This window comes from Octopus bimaculoides, chromosome 6, assembly GCF_046866305.1.
Source record: "Octopus bimaculoides isolate indiv1 chromosome 6, ASM4686630v1, whole genome shotgun sequence".
Lineage (NCBI taxonomy): Eukaryota > Metazoa > Mollusca > Cephalopoda > Octopoda > Octopodidae > Octopus > Octopus bimaculoides.
Window position 1 is genome coordinate 18,495,130 of NC_142933.1, and position 23,434 is coordinate 18,518,563.

The following is a 23,434-nucleotide window of genomic DNA, read 5'->3' on the forward strand; positions in this document are numbered from 1 at the left end:
TAAATAACGTTCAGAGAAATCTTTTTTTAGTACAAAACCCAAAGGGAGAATACCACGACCAATAGCTGTGTGTAAATTAGTTGAGGTAATGTTATGTTACATTCTCTGGAGAGATCTGAAAAACCAATCATAATTGATCAATTGTGAAAGTAAATTGAAGTCAGCAACCCTTGTAGAACAAAGTCGAGATAAGAGATAATGAACAATACTTCAAGATACGATGACTAGAAGTGCATATGCTGCAATGAGATAGTTTGCTCGTAAGACATGGTTAGTGATGAATACCATGTGGGAGCCTTTGTCTTAGAAGGAAACTTATGATTATTAAAAGCAAGGATTACACCTAATTCCCATTGGGTAAATATTCTGTGTCACAATATGACTCGCTATAAGCGTTGATGAAATATTAAGCGTTGTATTATAAGTTAATGGGTCTGAGTTAACTCCTTGGGTCACTCAAGCACAATAAACTCTAGTTCAAGTAGAATGAACAAGCGACATCACAATTACGAGAATAGTAAGTGACGAAAAGCCCTAAATATGAAAAGCGGAATTGGAACAATCTTCCTCAGGCTTAATAAGGGGTTCGGCTCGCTATTCCTAGAACGTTATGAAATATTACATGCAAAATGTTGCAAATATAATCACAATGATGAGGACATTCATCAAATTATATTGGGTTGTCAGATAAATGTTTTCGTTTTTTATACAGTTATTTTAAAATAATATTTTCTCCTTTGTTGTCAACAGTTTCATTGTTGACTAGCTCGTCGAGGCCTTGACGTCGAGGCCTTAACGTCGAGGCCTTGACGTCGAGGCCTTGACGTCGAGGCCTTGACGACAACCAGAAGGTGTTGTGAGGAAAACACGGTGCATGCCGTAGAAGTTCTTAACAGAGCTCTTGAATGGCATTATTTGTCAAAACACCATATGATCCATTGACTGAAAACATATATATATACTAATTCATGAATATACACATAATGTCATAAAATATAAAAAAAACTGATAATATACAAAATTATAACAAGGTAAAAACGTTTTTGACGCGAAGCCATGTGATAAACATATGAAATTTGTGGACCAGGTGCTCATACATGTAAATATGAACTATTAAGTGTAGAAATTATAGAATATAGGTGTATGAGTGGCAGTGTGGTAAGTAGCTTGCTTACGCGCCACTTGGTTCCGGGTTCAGTTCCACTGCGTGGCACCTTGGGCAAATGTTTTCTGCTATAGCGTCGGTCCGACAAAAGCCTTGTGAGTGGATTTGGTAGACGGAAGCTGAAAGAAGTCTGTCGTATATATGTGTGTGTGTGTGTGTGTGTGTCTGTGTTTCCCCCCCCCCCGCCCAACATCGCTTTACAACCGATGCTGGTGTGTTTACGTCCCCGTAACTTAGCGGTTCGGCCAAATAGAACGATAGAATAAGTACTAGGCTTACAAAGAATAAGTCCTGGGGTCGATTTGCTCGACTAAAGCGGTGCTCTAGCATGGCCACAGTGAAATGACTGAAACAAGTAAAAGAGTAAAAGAGTAATTATAAAATATAAATGCAGGTATATGGGTAAAAAAAATCCGAAGGAATCGAATTTTTCCTTAAGTGGAACCAAGAGAAATGATCATCCAAAAGTTGATCCATTTAATATCTTGTCTTTGTTTATCGAAAAATCTCACGTGATTTTAATCGTAATTTTGCCTGACTTTTCGTGTTTTAATCTAAAATGGAGACAAACATCGCTGTTCAATGTGATAGACAAAATAACACTAGTCAACAAAATAAACTTTTAGTTTCTGGCATAATAGCTTAGAGCTGTTTTAGACTAAATTTTGGATACTGATTCCAAAATGGACATCAAACTTGCACTATCGTATCTCACTTTTGTGCTATCTGTATATGCATTTATTTACTTGGAGCATACTAAAAGTTAACTTTACACTGCTTTTGGCGATAATTTTGGCTGGGTTGTCATACTAATTTTCAATATGTTCAAGCTGTTCTAGTGATTGCAAGCGCTTAGATGTAGAATGAGCATTAAATTGCACTACCTATAGTCACTTGGATGAGTTTCTTGAAAACCAGGGTGCTGTTAGCGAAGAACAAGGAGAACGCGTTCATCAAGACGTAAGAGTATTGGAAGAACGCTACCAAGGCCGATGGGACTCAAACATAATAAAATGATCAGAATGAATGAACATAATAAACGGGAACTTGGCATGACGATCAGTCGGACGCTGACACTCGTTGATGCTGCATCGAAGAGGCCAGGGAATAGAAGAAAGAAGACATACACCCAACACCAGAGCTGAAGACACGGTAGAGGAGTAGGGGCCGAAACCGGACGTGGTTCCTCCTGATGATGCCTTGAGCTAACTGGATCCTATAAAGGAGCTGTTGTGGTAGCAGACCACGAAACATGGTTGAAATTCCCCCTTCATATTTTGTTATCACCAGCCTTAATTCTCACTTGCTAATGCGCATTTACTCCCATAACTTTGTGTTTCGATTTATTAGATTAAAAAGAATACTATTTAAAATTGCATCTACGTATGTTTCATTCTTCTTTTATGAGCATTAAAGAATTGTTTCTAGCAAAAGTAAATCATTTTATAACTCAAAATTCTGATGTAATAGACTAAATCTGATGCCAGATCTCGATTCAACGTCCAAAATTAGCTAAAAACCTTGGATAACTCTTGTGACAGAAAACGTGTGTTGACCAGTGTAATTGTTGAGGATTTCCTGATCATGTAACAGATTGCCATGGTTACATCAATTTTTCAACTCCGCTATACCCATAGAAAAACACATCTTCTAATTTATAATGTATAGAACAACAATGGAAAATTTTTTAAGAATATTTTTTTGTATGTGCATACCGTAGTTGGAACATTGATGTAACGATGATAAACTATCGATCTGAAAACTACTCTCCTATATCTGTATTGGTTTGTAAAATTTACGATAGTACTATGTTATGTTTATCAACTGGTGAAATATATTCATCTCATATCTCCAGGCTTACTTTATATTCTTTGTATACATAGACATATATCCTTTAAGTTCGCTTACAGGAAACGTTTTCGAGTACGCAGAAATGCGGGCAATGGTCAGAAAAACATGTGATTTGGAGAAACGCGCGTACTGATAAAATATTTATAAATTCCATCCATGGATCATTATTATTATTACCATATACATGTAGGTAAACACACACGTACACAAACACACATTCTGATTTTTACTTACTTGAAACCTTCCTCTGGGGAAAGAGCTGGTTTCTAACAAAGATATAAAGCCCCTTTATAGGAATTTAGATAAAATAAAACAATGTCACGTTTTAGACTTGAGAAATGTTGCATATTTTTAATGTTTTACTTACAGACTCCATTTGATATGTGCGAATTAGCCGGTTGTTACCTTTTTTTTTTCATTTTTGAAGAACCCAGCTTATCTAGATTATCATTTAGGCGTTTACTCACAAAACCAAATGCACTATTTATAATTGGTATAAACGTGACTTTCTAATCAAAGCATTAAAGTTGGACGTTTCTATGCAGTTGATCGTGCTTATCCGACCTGTTATGTTTGCACTTAATAGAAGTTTTGATTAGGTTGTTCCGCCAATGTTCCTAGTGCTGATGTTTGTGTATAGATTCAATAACAGGGGAATACTCTGTATTCATTTCAAGACAGTCTTATTTCCGATTGGCATTTTATATTGTTTTAGCAACAACATTGTGCAGCAACTGGAGTTAGTACCCTGATGACACTTGTGGGCAGCCGTTGTTGGATGGTATAATTTCTATTAATACCATTTCTGATTATACCTTTTCGTAGTAGATATATTCTGGTTACGTATCCTCACATTTCTGTTCAGCATTGCGATGTGAATAGAGTGCATTCCAGTCAATGCAACTTTGTTCGATATAATCGTCAATTAAAAAGTGTGCTGCAACATGGCTTCAGTTAAAGACTGAAACCATTAAAAGAAAAATCAACATACAGAATTAGAAATCCTTCAATACAAAAATATATGTATTGCAGTTATAATTGAAGTGTATCATTATGCTCTGAAGGCATTAGAAATGGTATAGAGTGATAGAAGTCCTCCTTTTAATAACTTTACATTAAGGCATTCTTTGTGTACATTCGTAGGCCTTCCGTAACGCTGATAAATCGAATATGCACATTAGACTTAAACGCAAGTTTTTCATTGGAAATATCAACCGTTGATGGACATCCCAGCATAAATTGTTCCATTGCCTCGGGAGAGTTTACACAGGTCATCCGAGCCAACGGGAGTGTTTCTATCTGCGCCTTCGACAACATGAAAGGTTTTAAGAAAGGAGTTTGTACCACATACCGCGAAACTTGCTTTAAATGTGGGCTGCTAGAAGACGGTGCTTAGTGTGTTGCAACACTAGCGGAGGCAGCTATATGGCGATGAGCAAGAAGACTCCGAGAGCGCTTTGTGGTGTTATTGCAAACATGCGAGCTCAGTGATCCTGTATCTCTGTCGGAGAAATATAAAATAGACCTTTCTGAAGACTTCAAACACCATGGACAACTGCTGCTTCCTGGCTTGGACGTAGGTCTTAGCGACGAATTCTACAACAGAGCTCTCGTTGACATTGAAGTTAGAATTTTATCTGCCGGCGGAAATGAACTTCCATCTTATGGGCTACCGAAAGTCCATCGAACGGGTTCACACACGCTTTCAACAGACATCTTTCAGGAAATATCATATGACGTTAATCCCCATGAACGACACATCAACGAAAATGAGCCAAAGTTGTTGCAAGAGCAGCAGCGGGCTTACAACATCGCTGTTGATTCCATTCGGGATCACAAAGGAGGCATTTTCTTTTTTGGATGTCCCAGCAGGAACATGTAAAACATTCGTTACGAGGCTCTTTTTTGGAAAAGTAAGGCAACAGAAAGGGATCGCTTTGGCTGTGGCTTCTTCTGGGATTGCTGCAACTCTACTACCCGGGGGTAGGAGTGCTCATTCCACTTTTAAATTTCCATTTAATACGACTACGTCTGACTCTGCATCTTGCGATAAGAGCAAGGTTTCGGACAAAGCAGAAGTCTTGAGAAGGTTCCAGCTCATTGTGTGGGATGAATGGCCCATAAAGCATCCCTCGGGCCCCTACATAAGACTCTGCAAGATATCAGGGACTGCCACCGTCTAATGGTAGGGTTATCTCCCCTGCTATCTGGTGATTTTAGGCAAACTCTTCCAGGTATTCCCGAAGACACCAGGGAGGACGCTGTGGAAGCTTGCATTAAGTCCTCTCACCTGTGGCAGCAGGTAATAATGTTCTCCCTTAAAACCAACATGCGAGCTCAGCCAGCGACCGCTCGTCAGTCGATTTTTCCAAAGACCTAACAGTTGCCGACGGCAATGCGCCTTTGGATGCAGTTGGAGAAATGATAGTCTCATAAGTATGCACAGTTGTCTACACTGTTGACGATCTCATGGCTGCTGATTTCCCCATTCTACCGAAAAATTACAAAGACGTAAGTTGGTTGTGCGATAGGGCCATACTAGCACCGAAAAACAACTTTGTGACGAAACTCAATGAAGATTCGTTGCCGTGCCTTCCTGGAATTCTTCATACCTACAATTCCAGAAGAGGTTGTTAATTTTCCAACAGAATTCCTCAATTCCTTCAAACCCCTCACACAACCAACTCATACATTGTGCTTCAAACCTGGAGCTCCAGTGATGCTGCTGAGGAATCTGGAGCCACCAACGTTCTGCATACAACAGAACGCAGTTAGTGATGAAAACCTGCTGCCGTATGTCATTGAGGCTACGATTTTCGCGGAATGTCGCATGAGAGAGGATGTGTTCATACCTGGAATACCTCTTACTCCATCAGGCAAGGAATTTCCCTGTCCGCTGCGCCGACTTCAGTTTCCTCTTCGACTATGCTTCGCCATATCAATCAATAAGTCCCAAGGCCTCCATTTAGGCGAAACATGTCTCTCTCATTGCCAGTTATATGTTGGATTCTCCAGAGCTCGAAAGAAACAAAATCTATTCGCACTTGCCCCTAATGGCAAAGCGAAAATGTGGTCTACAGAGAGGTGTTGTAGGGGCATCACGCGCCAACTACTTTCAAATTTGTGAACCTCGGTGCCTCCACTACATCAGTTCAACTTTGCAGACCTGGTATGTGGTATGTGAGTGCTACTGTAGTCATGCTTTCAAAGTTACTAACTTTCCTCAACCTTGTTTCTTTTCCTTTGTCCAACCTAAGTTTGCATCATCTGTTTTGTCAGAGTTTCACATTCCACAAAAACAACTCCGTTGCTTTTGGTGTAAACGAAAAAGGGCCATTTTCAGGGCCACTTTACATATGATTGTTAAACCACCTGAGAACGCATTAAAGCCCTTTTCAGGGCTTCCTATCAAATTGTTACCGCCATGAGAACGACAAAAAAGCCCTTCTCAGGGCTACTTCAACCGTGATTGTTGCACCATCTGAGAACACATTAAAGTCCTTCTCAAGATTCGTATCAAACTGTTACCGCTTGGCTTCAGCGGTTCCCGGGGACCAGTCTTGTTACAATTTGTAACAATTTTGCTACAAAAAGCGACAATTTTACTCAAATTTAGCGTTAACGTTATTTATGACATCATTCTGCGAAACATCCTGGTAACAAAGGAGTTCAGGCGGCTCATAACGGCCCCAATCAGCGTCCAAGTCTCGCAAATGTAGAGTAAACCGGGGAGGACCAGAGACCTGAAGACCTGAAGACCCGAACCTTTCTCATGCTCAGATATCATTAACGCCAGACACCTTTGCCCCGTGAGTCCAGAGCGGCACCAGCCTGTCCAAGTCCTTTTAAGACTTTGGACACGCAGATGATACTACTAAGGATCATACTGCCGAAATGAGTAAAGCGGTCAACATCTTCGACATTCTCAACTGCAACGGACTGACGAGATGGAATCCCTAGGAAGTCAACGAAGGAGCAGTTCTTCATGTTGGCCCAAGAAACTCTAAATCTCACTGGTTCTAATCTTTTGTTTCAGTGAATGTAGTGTACTCCTTAACACATACAGAAACTCAATAAGAATAACCGTATGATCAACAAAGGCCGGGTCAGTAAACCTGGTTTCATCAATGAGCGTTCCAAAACTCAAGTTATATGATGTAACTGATGCCTGCAAATTAATCAAAGTCGTATATATTAATTTTAAAACGAAATCATGAAGTGATTGCAATCTACGCGTAGATCTTTTCAAAAGTGTAATAGAATCTATAATCCTGTAAAAATTATGGAATATTTTATCTGAATTTCTGAGATAAGGAATACAATTATTATACAATGATAAAAGGCTGCTAGCTGGCAGAATCGTTAGCATGGCGGACACAATGCTTTGCAGCAGTTCGCCCTTTACTACGCTCTGAGTTCAAATTCTACCGATGTCGACTTTACCTTTTATTCTTTCGGGGTCGATAAATAAAGCGCCAGTGTTTCACTAGGGTCGATGTAATCGAGTATCCCCCCCCCTTCCCCACAAATCTCGGGTCTTGCTCGTTTAGTAGAAAGGATTATTATACAATGATATTAATTGACTAAAATGTCCTTGTCATTTTGATTACAGTCAGAATCGTTGTACCCTCCGAGCTTTTCCAGGTGTCTGTTGTGTTTCTTAACGTTTCTGGTATGTCGAGCGGAATGCTCTATTTAGCCCAAGAGGTAAGATTGTTCTCATTCTGCTTTTCATATTTAGGGCTTTTCCCTTCTTAGTATTCATCTAAGTATGGTGTCGCTTGTTCATTCTGCTTGAACTGGAGTTTATTTTGCTTGAGTGACCCAATGGATTAACCCAGGTCCACTAATTATAATATTGCACTTAGCATGTGACCAATACTTATTGCCACTCACATTGTCCTGCCGGATGGTTATCCAATAGAAATTAAAAAGTTCAACATTTGCTTTTTATGCTCATAGATGTCTTTCTAAAATAACGGTTCCCATATGGTGCTCTTCGGTACTCTAGGCCTAAGAAGAATGCTATCACATTGCAGCTTATGCGCTGGATTTTCTTATCGTCCTATTTTCAAGTGTTAATTCTTCCGTCATCTTGACTTTGCTCTACATAGGTTACTGACTTCCAGTTTCCTTCAGAAATTATCATTTAATTTTGTGGTATTTCTTTAAGAAAGAAGTCCCTGGACATGAACAATAAACTCCTCAATAGATCTAGCTTAGACATAAGCACTTTATAGGAACTTTTACTTCAGAATGAAAGAACAATTAACTTATGACCTAAAAATTAGATTTAGAACTCCTAATTTCCATTACATAATTGTTTTCACCTTGCTTGCTTGCTGCTTCTTGCTCTTGTTTGATGAGGTTAGGGTCATCACAGGTTAGTGGTTCAGTAAATATCATGCGTAGAGCCGACCAGGTCTACCAAGGTTCTTTGTGGTTGGCGGCCTCGTGCCTCCCCTCTGCATCCTGATTGCCTTAAAGAGTTGATAGCTGTTAAATGTAGTGGTCGAGCAAATAAACGTGAGTTCCGTTCCTGTTTCGGACAAACATTATACGCTTTGCTTCAAGAGGAACGAGCAAGCGACATCACTTGTAATAGAAATAACTAATGGAAGAAAATTATTGAAATGGATATCAAAATGAGGGTACTCTAGATTTAATTTAGGGCTCGGGCTAGAAGTTCAGTAAATATCACGAGACACGACGGGATCCGAAAAGGACTGAAGGGCAAAACGACCGAAGCGTTCTGACTGTAACAACCAGGATTAGGGCGCTCGTGTCAATATTTCAGAGTTTATTCATAGGCAGAAAATAATTATAAACTGGAAATAACTATGCAACGTTCATAAACAAGATGTGTGGATCAATCTACCTAGAAATCTTCTGAGTGGTCAACATAATAAAACATATCTTATCATCACACAAAAGGTAATTCTTTTCAATGAATGGACATAAAAATGATGCTTTAAAGATGTATGAATTTAAAATATTACATCTCAACAGATGACAATATTCGTTCAATAGAAATTAGAACAACACGTTAGTGAGATAATGTAAAATTTTATTGATTTTATATTTTATTTGATAACATAAAATACTTTACTTTGAAACATTCTCTTGTTGATGGATATAATTGATGGATAATTACAGCTGTTCTTTCTCTAAAGACATTTTCCTAATGATACTTGCCTATAAAACCTATAAATACCACACTCACTCTAACTCTAGCATCAGTTCAGTTATTCTACACCAGTAACTAAACATCTAGTGCCACCATGCTGTCTCTCTGTTGCCTTCTTTTTGCGATTGCTTCAGTTTCTACTGGTAAATCATGTCTCCCGACCGGGTGATTCTTTATGTTCAGACTTTTCAAAACTCGTCTCCATACCGACTGATATCGTTATTAATACTTGTATAAGTAAATTCTACATATATTCTTAAATCGTTAATTTAATGTGAATAGTGAGTTTGGAACTGATTTTTTTCATCTAATTGCTGCTTATTCAATTACAACCATACAAAATACAGCGATAGATATATCGTAGACATTCAACAATAATTCATCTACAAATATGTATTTGTATAAATGTATATTTATTTGCGTTGGTGATTTTCTTTCAGGAAAAGAAACGCAGATCGTCGGTGGATCTCAAGCACGAAACTGTGAATTTCCATCTATTGTCCATCTCCAAATATTTAACCAACCCACAGATGACAGGATTAGTGTATGTGGAGGTACTTTGATTGATCCTACACATGTATTGACAGCGGCTCATTGTCTGTAAGTATATATGCAGTATATACATAAGTGTATATACAGTACATGTAGACGTCTTCACACTATCATATTACATCGCTTAATGACTATGAAGAAAGTTTAGATACCATGCTTGTATAATATAAACGTTGAAAAGAATTACTTGGTGTAAATACCAGCATGTATACTGGCTTTAATATCAGATTAAAATTTACATTGAATTTTATGTTTCCAACAAACATACGATATATCGTCTTTCATTCTAAAGTCGCGGAAGTATTTACTTAAAGAACATATTTAGTTTTCAACTAAAGACTATTAAGTCAAATTAATACAAAACTTGAAACTTCAAACATTCTTCCATTACTGTGTGTATTAATTATTCATTTTAATTTCTGTATGTCTAATATCATTCTGATCAACAACACCTGTAGAATTATATTTTCGGAAACACATACTATTGCGATATCTAAATGAACTGCAATGTTTAATGAATCTTTTGGACAAAGTCGATTTCCTCGACCCTGTTGATCAACAGGCTCTTATTTTATTCACAAGAAAGGCAAGAACCAACATTAGTCAATTGAGACTCATTTAACAATACTATAAAGAACAGACAAACATTTTAATGTCCAAGAGAAGAATTTCAAGTGCATGACGATATAAAATTACTCTCTGCTAAAGATTTGCTATATTTGATTTGATTTTAGAGAAGGACATGTCAGAAGGGTGAAAGTAAATATTGGTTCCAACAACAAGTGGGCTCCTGGTCCCCAGTCAACAACTGCCAGTCAAATTGTGAAACATGGCGGATACGTACATACTAAATTACTGATCAGTGAGTATTACAATTAACATGTCTTCATACACCTTATAAATTCTTTCTTTCCTCTCACCTTTTATTAGTAAATATCAGTGTTTCCACACCTGCAATATAGTATCAATATACGATAGCCATTGTTTTTGTGGTTTCACTTCAGTGTTTCTGTGAGGAGTGTTTAAACACTAAAATGTCACCATCGTTATTTATCATGGATGCCATTGTTCAGTCATTTTAGAGTTATTTGAAAGAATTGAAATTGTGTGTAAGAGACTATCCAGATTACATTTCCTCACTAGCTGGGGCTACTAGTATTGGTGTAGCATTTACTAAGGATGATGTTGATCATAATGATGATGATTACGATGCTGCTGCTGCTGCTGCTGATGATGATGATTTCTATCATATCTGAACACATGTAACTTGCCCCTCTCATTTTAACCTATTTTGTTCATAATCTTATACCTATCTATCTATCTATCTATCTATCTATCTATCTATCTATCTATCTACATATACACCATGTATTTCTGTATATATCTTCATCTCTAATATATGCATGACTAGCTGACATGTATGTCATTCTTATACGTGTTTTTCCCTGAAAGAAAACGACATTGCGGGACGAGTCGGTTTATCAGCCGAGTCTAACGTGAATATTGTCGCGCCTCCTTCCTTGAAACGGGAGGGAAGAGCCATTTTCATCGTACTTGTGGCTACGGCGAAAGAATGTGTATGGTGGACGCATCTGAAAGGTCTAGAGACAAACACTTTCCTCTCTCGTGAATCTCTCATCAACTTTTTCAAGTATCACTTGAAGAGGAATGTATGAGTAGAGAGCTCTGTCTACTGAATGCTTCAAGAAAAGATGGGTGAATGTAGCAAGGATGGCACGTGTGAATGACGGAGCCACCTTGAGCATAACCCTATGAACCAGATGGTAAAAAGAAAGTCACTTACTGTAATGTGTTTTTCTGCATGATATTATTGGCCAAGGTTACCGTGGTCTTTTCCGTAGGCTTTTCTTCACACGGATAAACCTAATTTGTTTCCCCCTTTACGCTTTACATCATAACATTTGTGTGATACACGATCTGTGTTGATTGTTTATTTTCTTTTCTTCTTTTTTTTTTACGATCCATTTTGATCGAAAATCTACCCCACGCTTTATTTTCCTTCCTTCTCCTCCCCACAGAGAAAAGCTCTACTTTGTAACTTGTCCCCTCTGTGTTCAGCCCTGTGTGGCTAATAATGAAACATATCTATCTAACTAACTCACTAACTATTTGTCTACATATGTTTGTATGCATATATATGAGTGTGTTGTTTGTGTGTGTGTGTTTATTATGTATATATATATATATATATATATATATATATATATATATATATAGAGAGAGAGAGAGAGAGAGAGAGAGAGAGTGAGAGAGAGAGAGTGAGAGAGAGAGAGAGAGAGAGAGAGAGAGAGAGAGAGAGAGAGAGAGGCAGACAGATAGACAAGCAGCAAACACATAGAGAGACAGGCAGGCACACAGACAGACAGACAGATGGATAGATAAATAGATAGATAGATAGATAGATAGATACATAGATAGATAATTTTTATAGTCATCATATATATTTTTGTCTATATTAAGCATATGTCTACTGCGTGTATAGACACCATGTATTTCTGTATATATCTTCATCTCTAATATATGCATGACTAACTGACATCTATGTCATTCTTATACGTGTTTTTCCCCTAAAAGAAAACGACATTGCCATATTGACTTTGAACCGTGCGGTCCATGAAGATGGATGTGTCCAATTTGCAACTATGGCCGAACCACAAGAAACATTTGATGGAAAAAGATGTATCGCTGCTGGATGGGGAGATTTCCAATGTAAGTAACCACGAAAATTTATCAAGTGTTCATGTAATCTCAATGTAATCATCGCTGATAGATATTGATCATTAATGAATTTGTTCTCCTTTCAGTCGAAGGAAATAGCCCTAACGAATTATATAAAGTGGCCCTTCGAGCTATTCCTCATGATGTTTGTAAAGACAAATCTAGGATGCAAATTGCTGACGGAGTTCTTTGTGCCGGAGATTTCGTAGAAGGTGGACCGTCTACTTGTCAGGTATATAGTATTGATATTATAGTATATACCTATTGTAATATCTAATTGATACGTCTCTCTGAATGATAAATACTAATATATACTAAGATGTCGGGAGTGTACGTTTTAGATCACGCTCGTTTGAGTGTGTTTGCATTAATGCAAGGATATAGGCTCCAGAAAGCTTTGCAGTTTTGAAGAGAAAACTCTTTATACTTACAAGTAAATTATCCTAGTGAATATATTGAGCAAATAATTAATTTTGTGTAATAATCTTTGAATATGATAAACTTTATTCAATGTCGATAAATTCCAGCAACTTTGATATTATATCGTTTGTAATTTTGCAGGGTGACTCTGGTGGTCCACTCTATTGTCGAGGCAAAAGGGGTAAAATGGTCTTGGCAGGTGTCACATCTTTTGGACATCGTTGTGATACAGAAGTCAGTGCTTTCACTGATGTCGGATATTTCCGAAACTGGATCGGCAGTCATTTGTAAGATGTGATTTGATGAAGAGCCCTTTTACTGAAGGAACGACAGCAGAATATTCTCCAAAATGTATTAACAAATAAATATGTAAAATGATTTATCTGGTTGTCGTTGTTCTGTTACATAAGAGTGTTAAATTATTTCACTATGTGTAGTTTTGTGGTTGATACTTCCGTAGAGTATTTCTTTACATTAGATTGGAGTTTGTATTTCTTTTCTGTTGCAATTCTATATTACTAGAAATGACAGTGAAATATATTTCACCTTATTAACTTAGAGATTATAAACAGCAGTTAGTAGAGTAACCTCAGTTACTAATTCGCAGATGGTTGATATTTTGATTGTTCATATTTCAAAGGGAAAACGGAACTACTCGGGAGGATGCTGCAACCGGAGATATAACAAAATATTACGTGTACGATCCATAAACGTCACCTTACACTCTTTGTTTCATGTTGCGCGATTTTCTGAGTGGGATCTTGTGTATAGTGTTCTCTTCTCTGAGGACCCGGCAAGGGTGACAGTTCGTGCTGGTCGGTCACAGCCCCATAGTCACGAAGGATGAGAAGGCATTTCGCAGAGATGGAGACTAACTGGGACACTACTTGTAGGGTTGCGTTGGACGACCTGAACAAATGCCGACAAGTGGTGGATACAGCGACGCACCGCAACGGTGCATGTCGCCATACCCGACCTAACAGGTTACAACGACCCTACTATCGGTCCTTGTGTATATTGCGATACATTTCACATTTTCATTCTATACCTGTTATATTTCATGTTGCAACTGTTATTGTTACAAAAAAGCGAATGTTGTAACTCTAGATTTATATAATACTAGTGGAAGGAGCCGGCGTTGCTCGGATTCAAGTACTAAAACGTTTTTCATACTTAGTAAATTTCCTATGCCATAAATAACGTCAACGCCAAATTGTAGCAAAATTGGTCGCTTATTGTAACAAAATTCTAACAAAATTGTCACAAATTGTAACGAAACTGGTCCCCGTGTACCGCTGATGCCAAGCGGTAACATTTTGATACGAATCTTGTGAAGGGCTTTAATGTGTTCTCAGATGGTGTAACAACCACGGGTGAAGTAACCCTGAAAAGGGCATTTTTGTCGTTCTAATAGCGGTAACAATTTGATAAGAAGTATTAAAAAAGGTTGTAATTCGTTCTCAGGTGGTGTAACAATCATATGTCTATGGACCATGTGGTGATTTGACAAATCATGCTATTCAAGAGCTCGGTTAAAAACTTCTACAGCATGCACCGTATTTTCTTGACATAACGCCTTCTGGTCATCACATTTTGTGATCGTTATCCAACAGTCTGGGCGACGTGGAACTGTAAACATGACTCGATGAATTCTTCGCATCAAGACTCGGTGAATTTAGCGTCAAGGCCTCGACGAGCTTGTCAACAATGAAACCGTGGACAAGGAAGAAGAAAATATTATTGACTGATTCTTTAAAAACTCTTGATAAAAAAATAAATTTTTAAATAACTGATAAAAATCGAAAACATTTATCTGACACCTTTAGTCGAGCACCACCTTTAGTCGAGCAAATCGACCCCAGGACTTATTCTTTATAAGACTAGTACTTATTCGATCGGTCTCTTTTGCCAAACTGCTAAGTTACGGGAACATAAACACACTAGCATCGGTTGTGAAGCGATGTTGGGGGGACAAACACAGACGCACAAACATATACATACACATACATACATATGCATACATACATATGCATACATACACACACACACACACACACACACATATATATATATATATATATATATATATATATATATATATATATATATGTTCAACAGATGGAACGTCTCAGCACGACTATGCAAGAGAAAAGACCTAATCGTCAGCACTGAGTTCTTCTGCTGCACGACAACGCCCGCCCTCATGTCGCCATTTAAAACGCATGACTGGGAAGTGCTGCCACACCCGCCGTACTCTCCTTATTTGGCACCAATGGATTTCCACCTCTTTCGATCTCTTTCACATGCTATACACGGAGTTTCGTTCAATACTGATGCAGAATTGAGAGCTTGGTTGGATCAATTTTTCGAGTCGAAATCTGGTGATTTCTACCAACGAGATATTGAAAATCTTGTTGAACATCGGGAAGAAGTTGTAAACAACAACGGTGAATACATTATTAATTAATTAGTTTTAGTTACAGTTGTTGACTGATGACCAGGAGACTGCTTTTTGTTGGAACCAATATTTACTTGAATACGTCTGACATTTCCCGTCCTAAAATCAAATGAAATATACCAAATGTTTAATTTCATATCATTATGTACTTGAAATTCTTCTCTTAGACGGAAATTTTTGTCCCTCATTTGTGGGCAGAGATAGGAATAGACAGGGATGCAAATGTCTCAGAGACCTGCTCAGATGCTTTCAATTCTATGACAGGTACCGACTCGACCACCCGAATGCGCCAACGTGGACATGGAGCAACCGCATTGGGTCGTCGAGATCGTATCTAGATAGAATATTGTGTAGGACAGTAGATAGAGATAGCATAAGCTGTCCACAATTCCACATAGTCAACAACACGGATCACAAACTTGTGACGTGTACGCTAGACTTAGATAAGGCATATAGGCAGGGTCCCGGTTACTGTAAACTGAACAAGACAGGTTTGCAGAGACCAGATTAGCACGCTAGTAAAGAGGGCTTTGACGGGAGTCATCATGAACAACAAATGGTGGTTTGCCCTCAAGAGAGCAATAAAAGCCGAAGCGATTAGGTATAGCAAAGCGCTAGCGATAGACAGAAAAAATAGAGGGTGACCTAGTTAAGAAGCTAGAAAAGGCAATTAGAAGTGACATCGCATCTGACGTATTCGCGGCGAGGTTTGCCCTCGACCTACACTTCAACCCCAAACACGAAGGGTGTGTTGTCAGGGCTAGGATGCGTGATCTAAGGAATGAAGGTGTTCAAACCGCGCTAGAGGCACAGGTGGCGGAGGCCCAACAGGGAAACAAAGTCACCATTTAGCTCGATCCCAGCAAAATGTGTAAGGCCTTTCAGCAGTATTTTGCCCGAATGTTCGGGACGCGTAGCGAGCGAGAACGCAGGGTGGGCTTCAGTGCCTCCCTGCACAGCCTGCCATGGCTCTCGGCAAGAAAAGTAGAGTGTTGCGAAGGTGCAATCAAGCGGCGGATGTGCGGGACGTGATCGCAGAGTACGTGAGAGACAAACTGCCGGGTTTGGATGGTCTACCTCCGAGCTTTACAATTGTATGCCAGACTTGTTTGGAGGCGTATTGGCAGCAGTGTACTGCAACTGACAGCAAAACGGGAGCATCCTCAGTTTTGTGAGCCGAGGATCCGTACCACTGCTAAAAAAAAGATCCAAACAAGGAGGACGTAATAGATAACTTGAGACCCATCACTCCGCTCAATAAAGATTAGAAAATTTTGGCTAAGGTGCTAGCCAAGAGGTTGGCGCTTGTCATCGAGAAACTGGTCGACAAGGCACAAACATGCGCCGTGCCGAGCTAGAGCATCCATGGCAACCTCCACCTCGTGCGCTACATCGTAGACAGGGCAGTTGGGCAGTTAAGGAATCTGGCATGGGTAGGGCACTGATCAATTTGGATCAATCCAAAACGTAACCATTAATATCGCCACACGCAGATCAAAAAATGTAAGCTTGCAGCCTACAAAAAGGAGATTAAATAATAATAATAATAATAATAATAATAATAATAATAATAATAATAATAATAATAATAATAATGACGATGATGATGATAATAATAATAAAGGTAATAATAATAATAATAATAATAATAATAATGATGATGATGATGATGATGATGATGATGATGTTGATGATGATGATAACAACAACAACAACAACAACAACAACAACAACAACAACAACAACAACAACAACAACAAAAACAACGATAATAAATACACTAATGCAAATAATTTAGATATATATGCTGATACAAATAGTAGCAACCACGAACATAAAATAATTTACAATATAAATATTAAGATGGATATGAAGAGGAAAAAAGATAAGTTATTAGTTAAAACTCATAACATAAGAAATAAATATAAAGAAAACAACCCTGAAAACGGGGGAAATAGGTACAGCATTAGTAATAAGGAAACAGCGAAAGGTCCCGAAAATGAAACCTGTGATTGTGCCAATAAAAATAAAAATAGATATCCATTAACAAAGTTTTGTAGAGAAAAAAGTATGATACATAGGTGTAAAGTAACGTCAGAGAACAAGATTACTACTATATAGGCTCTACGGAAAATTATATGAAAAGCGGGATAGCCAACCATGAAAGCATTTTTAGAGATAAGAGGAAAGAAGCTAGCACTAGTTTAAGTAGATTGATTTCGGAAATTAAGGACAAACATAAGGAATATACACTGAAGTGGGAATTAATTAGCAGGGCAAAATCTTACAGTGCTGGAAGCAAAAAGTATGACTAATGCATTGCGGAAATTTTCCAGATCATTACATCCAAGTACAAATTAATCAACAATAAAAGAAAAATAGATTTTTATTACTCACATAGAATTAGATATATGTTTAATAAATTCAAATAAACAAAATTAAATAGACATTATAGCAATGAATATACGTCGAGTAACTCCAAATAAATATAATTAAACAGGCATTATGTGAATAAATAAATATCAAGAACTAATAATTTTATATTAATCAAATAAGGGAATACACATTGAAACCCTTACTATCAGCTGATGTATTAAAATAGATAATTTAACAATTGTATTAAATGATGGATAATGAACTTGTTATATTCATAAAGGAAAACAAATATATATATATATGTGTGTATATATATATATATATATATATATATATATATATATATATATATATATATATATATATATATATATATATATACTAGGCTATACTAGACTACTCGTGACCTATGGGTCACCAATAGTTCAAGGTAGCCGAAAACACCGTGTATATCGGGAACCCGTGGTCCGATTTACACGAAACTTCTGTTATTATGTGTATGTTCACATTTAAAGGGTACCGTACTTTCAAAGCATTTTCCCCGTTATACGCCGGTTTTATTTATAAAGGTACCCGAAAAAACCATGTATCTTGGTAACCCGTGGTCCGATTTATGCAAAACTTGTTTTATTCCATTTGTATTCACATGAGCATTCGATTCATGACGTCTCCTGCTTTTGTCTCTTTCCCTCTGTTTCGCCAAACATTCAGCTCACCGAGTGTCCGATTCCTGATCTCTCCTGCTTCAGTCTCTTCCTCTCTGTTCCGCCAGATGCTCAGCCATGCTTTATGAGTCTCATCCGTCCTTCTATTAGCATGCCTGTACCGATTTTGGGTATGTATTTCATAAAGGATCCGTTCGTACAGTTATTTTTCGAGTGCATTCAACGTATCTTACCCAAACACACCGGAAGTCACTTTCTTCCAGAAAAGAAAGGGGAGGAGGGTTGTGGAGACCTCGGAGTTTTCCGGGAAACTCTAAGTTACCCACCAATGGAATTTTGTTTCGTGGAGTATTTTTTCTTTTCCGGGTTATTTCGCATGCTTTCAACGCATGACATCGAAATCACGTGAAAACGGCTCCTCTTCCCGGAAAAGGTCAGATTTGCTTGCTATTTCTTACACGCCTTGTTACCACGTAATAGCTACTTCGGGTCAGTTATCGCAAATAGCTGTTACGTGCTGCCAGGGAGTGCTAGAAATAGCATCCGAATCTTTGACGGTGAGATACGTTGAATGCACTCGAAATAAACCTATGCAAAGAAATCATTTCACACCGAGGTTATGAACGGATCTTTTACGATATATTTACCATATTTTTTAAAGTCATTTTCACTTTAAAATATTTTAAAAATAGGCCAAAAGTTTTGTAATTGTATTCACTTGAAACTAATTTTTAAAAAGATTAATATATTGTGCGTTTAAAGAAAGCTAACATATAAAACTTATTTTACAAACAACTTACATTTTTGAAATCCCATTCACTTAAAAATATTTCTAAATGATTGAAATATTGTGTTTAAGAAAAGCGAAAATAGAAACATTTACTGTAAAAATAACTCGTATTTTTGCGTTGGCAAGTTAAAGCCCCTAATGTGTCTAACCGAAATGTTAGAGTTTCTTCCCATTCCGAGTTAACTTATTTTCGAAGTATTTTCCCATTATGCACCGTTTGGGATACTTATATCGCCTAGACCCCCAATATCTCAATAACCACTGGTACGATTTACGCGCAACTTGTTTCATTTCGTTTGTATTCACATTTCAGGGAAAACTTAATTCATAGTATTTTCCCATTATCCACCAGTTTGGCTGTGCAACATTGCAAGCAAGCAAGATCGAAGTTCATTTTTAATGTAATATATATATATATATATATATATATATATATATATATATATATATAATTTTTCAATAAATTACATTTAAATAAACACAACATGAATGATGAAGAATTAAAATAAAAATAGGAAGTAACCTCAAAATGAAATGTACCTTCACCATTTGAAAATAGTCTAACTACATACATATGATACATAGTGAATCATACCTCCATTAATTATAAAAACTAAAAATATGTTTAACCTAAACTATCATCAAATAAGACTAATACATCAATAGAAATTTTTTAAATTCTAATAAAAATTGAAATTCTCACAACCAAATAAGTAAAAGTTGAATACATGTATTCATTTGGATTCTTGCTAAGATATATATATATTACTTTTTATTCTCTCCACAAGTGAGTAGAGAAAGGGGTAGTAGCCAGCTTTTATAAAACCGATCAAAGGAGAATGATAGTATTGCCTAGCTGCTCTGAACTACAACTAGCCATTACTCACTGTGGTCGTAGTTTAACCTCAAGCTATTTTAAGAAAGGAATACAAAAGACACACATACTGACAAACAAAAACACACAAAAGCATTCTGCTATCTCAGTTTGTAAGTAACTTTCCGTTCATTAGGATGCGAACAAATAATTCTTAAATTTTGCTCTGGAGAGATTTTTGCCTTTCAAATGCATAATGCAATCTTAATTACCAAATCTGAATGATGGTAAGAAATGGAAACGTAAATAGGCGATATGGAAGTGACTATCAGACAAATACATTGATTTTTACTTTGTTCAAGCTCCGCATTTTCCTTATATTATGTGTGCTGTGTGTGTGTGTGTGTGTGTGTGTGTGTGTGTGTGTGTGTGTGTGTGCGTGCGTGTGTGGGTACACACGCATACATACACATGGGGTTAACAGATGAGATCGAGGGAATCTCCATATAGAGAACACGTTGTAACGCTCAAGAGAGTTGACCTTACACTCCGAAACCTTTACGGAGGACCAAGTTAGCAGGGTAAGAAGCAGCTGTAAGGGGAATCTAAGCGAGCTGATATGGAGACAATGAAACTAAACTGCTAAAACTCCTTCAGTTTGATATACAATCTTTGCCTTTTCTGTGATTACATGTATACATGTATATATCTTATCTGTAGCAATTCCAAGATGTACATTATTTACATTTTACAGATATTTGTCCTCATCTTGTTGGTTGTTAACACACCGTTTCGACTGATATATCCTCCAGCCTTCATCAGGTGTAAATAATGTACATAATTCCTCATCTCTTAAATCTAGAACTGTAAAACCCGAGATGCTTTATCTACTAGTTATATCAGTCTCTCCTTCTCTCTCTTTCTCACCCACCTCTCTCTCTCTCTCTTTCTCTCTCTCTCTCTATGTATATATATATATATATATATATATATATATATATATATATATGTACGTATGTTTGTGTGTGTGTATACTATATATATATATATATATATATATATATATATGTGTATGTATGTGTGTGTGTGTGTGGCCTGTGAGTTTTTTGTATCTTGTTTAACATTTTGTCCATGTTTTTTTTGCAACGTCATGTACCCAGATATGCATCTATATTTACATGTGGATGAAGGTATGTACATACATGTACATATATATGCATATACTCATACATATATATTCTTTTATTCTTGTACTTGCTTCAGTTTCTAGACTGCAGCCAAGCTGCGGCACAATATTGGGAGTTAAACAAATCGAGGCCAGTACTTATTTTTAGGCCTACTACCCATATTATTATAACTATGTGTGTTTGCGTGCCTCTGTGTGTGTGTGTGTGTGTGTGCGTGCGTGCTTCTGTATGTATGTATATGTTTATGATCACTTATTATGAAAATAATTTTACATTAACATGAAGGGTTGCACTAAACTTTCGTAACATTTTATAGTTTTATAGTTTTTTAACAAGATTATTACTGACAGTGATTTCGAAGTTTCAGCCAGCTAAGCCATTGGCTTTGCAGTCCAATTCGTGTTTAAACATTACACACACACACACATGGCGGGATTCCTTCAGACTCCGTCTACCAAATGCACTCACAACGCCTTGCTTGGTTCGAGGCTATAATACAGGAAAATTACCCAAGTTAGCACGCAGCAGAACTGAACCCAGAACCAAGTGGTTTCGAAGCAAAATTTTTGCCACCCAATCACACCTGCGCCTATATTCAAAATTTGCATATATGTCTTTGGAAATAGGATTATTGTATTGTGCTTTCTCATTATTCATTGAATAATTCAGTAATTCGTCTCTAGTTGTAATTTTGCCTCTGCTCTCCTTATTAATTGCGGCATCTGTTACATCGATTCTGCTATGAGATTCTTTGCTCATTGTCATACATGAATTTTAAATATTACTTTTCAAAACGTGACAACATTCCTTTAATAGAAATTAGAACATCGCTTTTGTGAGTATTATGCAAAATTTTAATAATTAGATATTTTGTATGATAACATTGAAACATTCTCTGTTGTTCTTTGCGATATTGTTAGAATATTGATGGATATTTACAGCTGTTCTTTCACGAAAGGATGTTTTCCTAATGAGACTTACCTATAAATACCGTACTCTCCGTAATCCTAGCATCAGTTCAGCTCTTCTACGCTTGTAACTTAACATCTAGTGATACCATGCTGCCTCTGTGCTACCTTCTTGTTTCTGCTAATGGTAAGTCAGGCCCTCCAGTCGAAAGGTTTTTTGTTACAGAGCTTTTCAAAATTGGTATTGATACCAGCTGATATCATTGTTCATGCCGATGTCAGTAAATGCTGCATATATTTTTAAATCATAGATTTAATTTGAAAAAGGAGTTTGGAAGTAAGTTTTTAAATACAGTTAATGCTTCAAAATACAAGTGATATATTCAAGTGATATACAAGTGATATAGACATTCAAGAATAATTCATCCAGGAATATATATATATCAATTTGCTTTTCTGATTTTCTTTCAGGCACTCAGAAAGGAATCGTCGGTGGATCTCGAGCAAGTAACTGTCAATTTCCATCCATTGTCCATCTCAAAGTATTTAACCAGCCTTCACAATATAGTTATGGTGCATGTGGAGGTACTTTGATTGATGCTACACATGTTTTGACAGCAGCTCACTGTCTGTAAGTATATTTATAAAATATATATTGACGTCTTCAACTCATATTACATCACTTGATTATGAAAGAAGGTTTGGTGCTATGCTTGTATAATATAAAGTGTGAAAAGAATTGGTTGGTGTAAATACTAACATATATACTGGCTTCAATATCAGGTTAAAATTCACATCGGAATTTATGTTTCTAGCAAACATAGTATAAATTGTCTTTCACATAAAATAATTGGAGATATTTATTTAGTATTAATACATTAGTTTTCAACTTATAAAAATCGTGTGTGAAATGATTACATCGATTCAATCTATAAACGTTTTGTCTATGGATTGTGTGCATTTTACATAGTGTATCTAATATCGTTCTGACAAACAATTGCCATAGAGTTATATTTTAATAACACACTCACTGTTCAAGAAGCAGTATTTAAATGGATATAAAGAAAACAGTAACCGTGCCCGATAAGAAACCCATGTTACAATACCACAAATGAGGGACAAAAATTTCCGTCTAAGAGAAGAATTTCAAGTACATAATGATATGAAATTAAACATTTGGTATATTTCATTTTATTTCAGGGAGGGAAAAGTCAAACGTATTCAAGTAAATATTGGTTCCAACAACCAAGCGTCTCTTGGTGAACAGTCAACAACTGTAAGTAGATTTGTGATACATGGTGGATACGTCAAATCTAAATACG

The 23,434-nt window shown here is 37.0% G+C and overlaps 2 protein-coding genes across 2 annotated transcripts in view; both read left to right on the forward strand.

The window, feature by feature from the left end:
* The first annotated feature begins 9,222 nt into the window (after positions 1 to 9,222).
* LOC149134965 (chymotrypsin-1-like) lies at positions 9,223 to 13,292 on the forward strand. Its single transcript, XM_089353526.1, has 6 exons — positions 9,223 to 9,346; positions 9,644 to 9,803; positions 10,490 to 10,617; positions 12,351 to 12,485; positions 12,581 to 12,726; positions 13,056 to 13,292. The coding sequence occupies exons 1-6, from the start codon at positions 9,298 to 9,300 to the stop codon at positions 13,203 to 13,205; spliced, it is 768 nt and encodes a 255-aa protein (XP_089209652.1). The 5' UTR covers positions 9,223 to 9,297; the 3' UTR covers positions 13,206 to 13,292.
* Positions 13,293 to 22,296: 9,004 nt separating this feature from the next.
* Positions 22,297 to 23,434, forward strand: part of LOC106873520 (chymotrypsin-1) — a 7,840-nt gene continuing 6,702 nt past the window's right edge. The window contains exons 1-3 of the mRNA XM_089353297.1: positions 22,297 to 22,389; positions 22,520 to 22,743; positions 23,313 to 23,434. The exon at positions 23,313 to 23,434 is cut by the window's right edge and continues 6 nt beyond it. Of these exons, the coding sequence (XP_089209423.1) occupies positions 22,297 to 22,389; positions 22,520 to 22,743; positions 23,313 to 23,434 (439 nt within the window). The remainder of the gene's footprint in view (positions 22,390 to 22,519; positions 22,744 to 23,312) is intronic.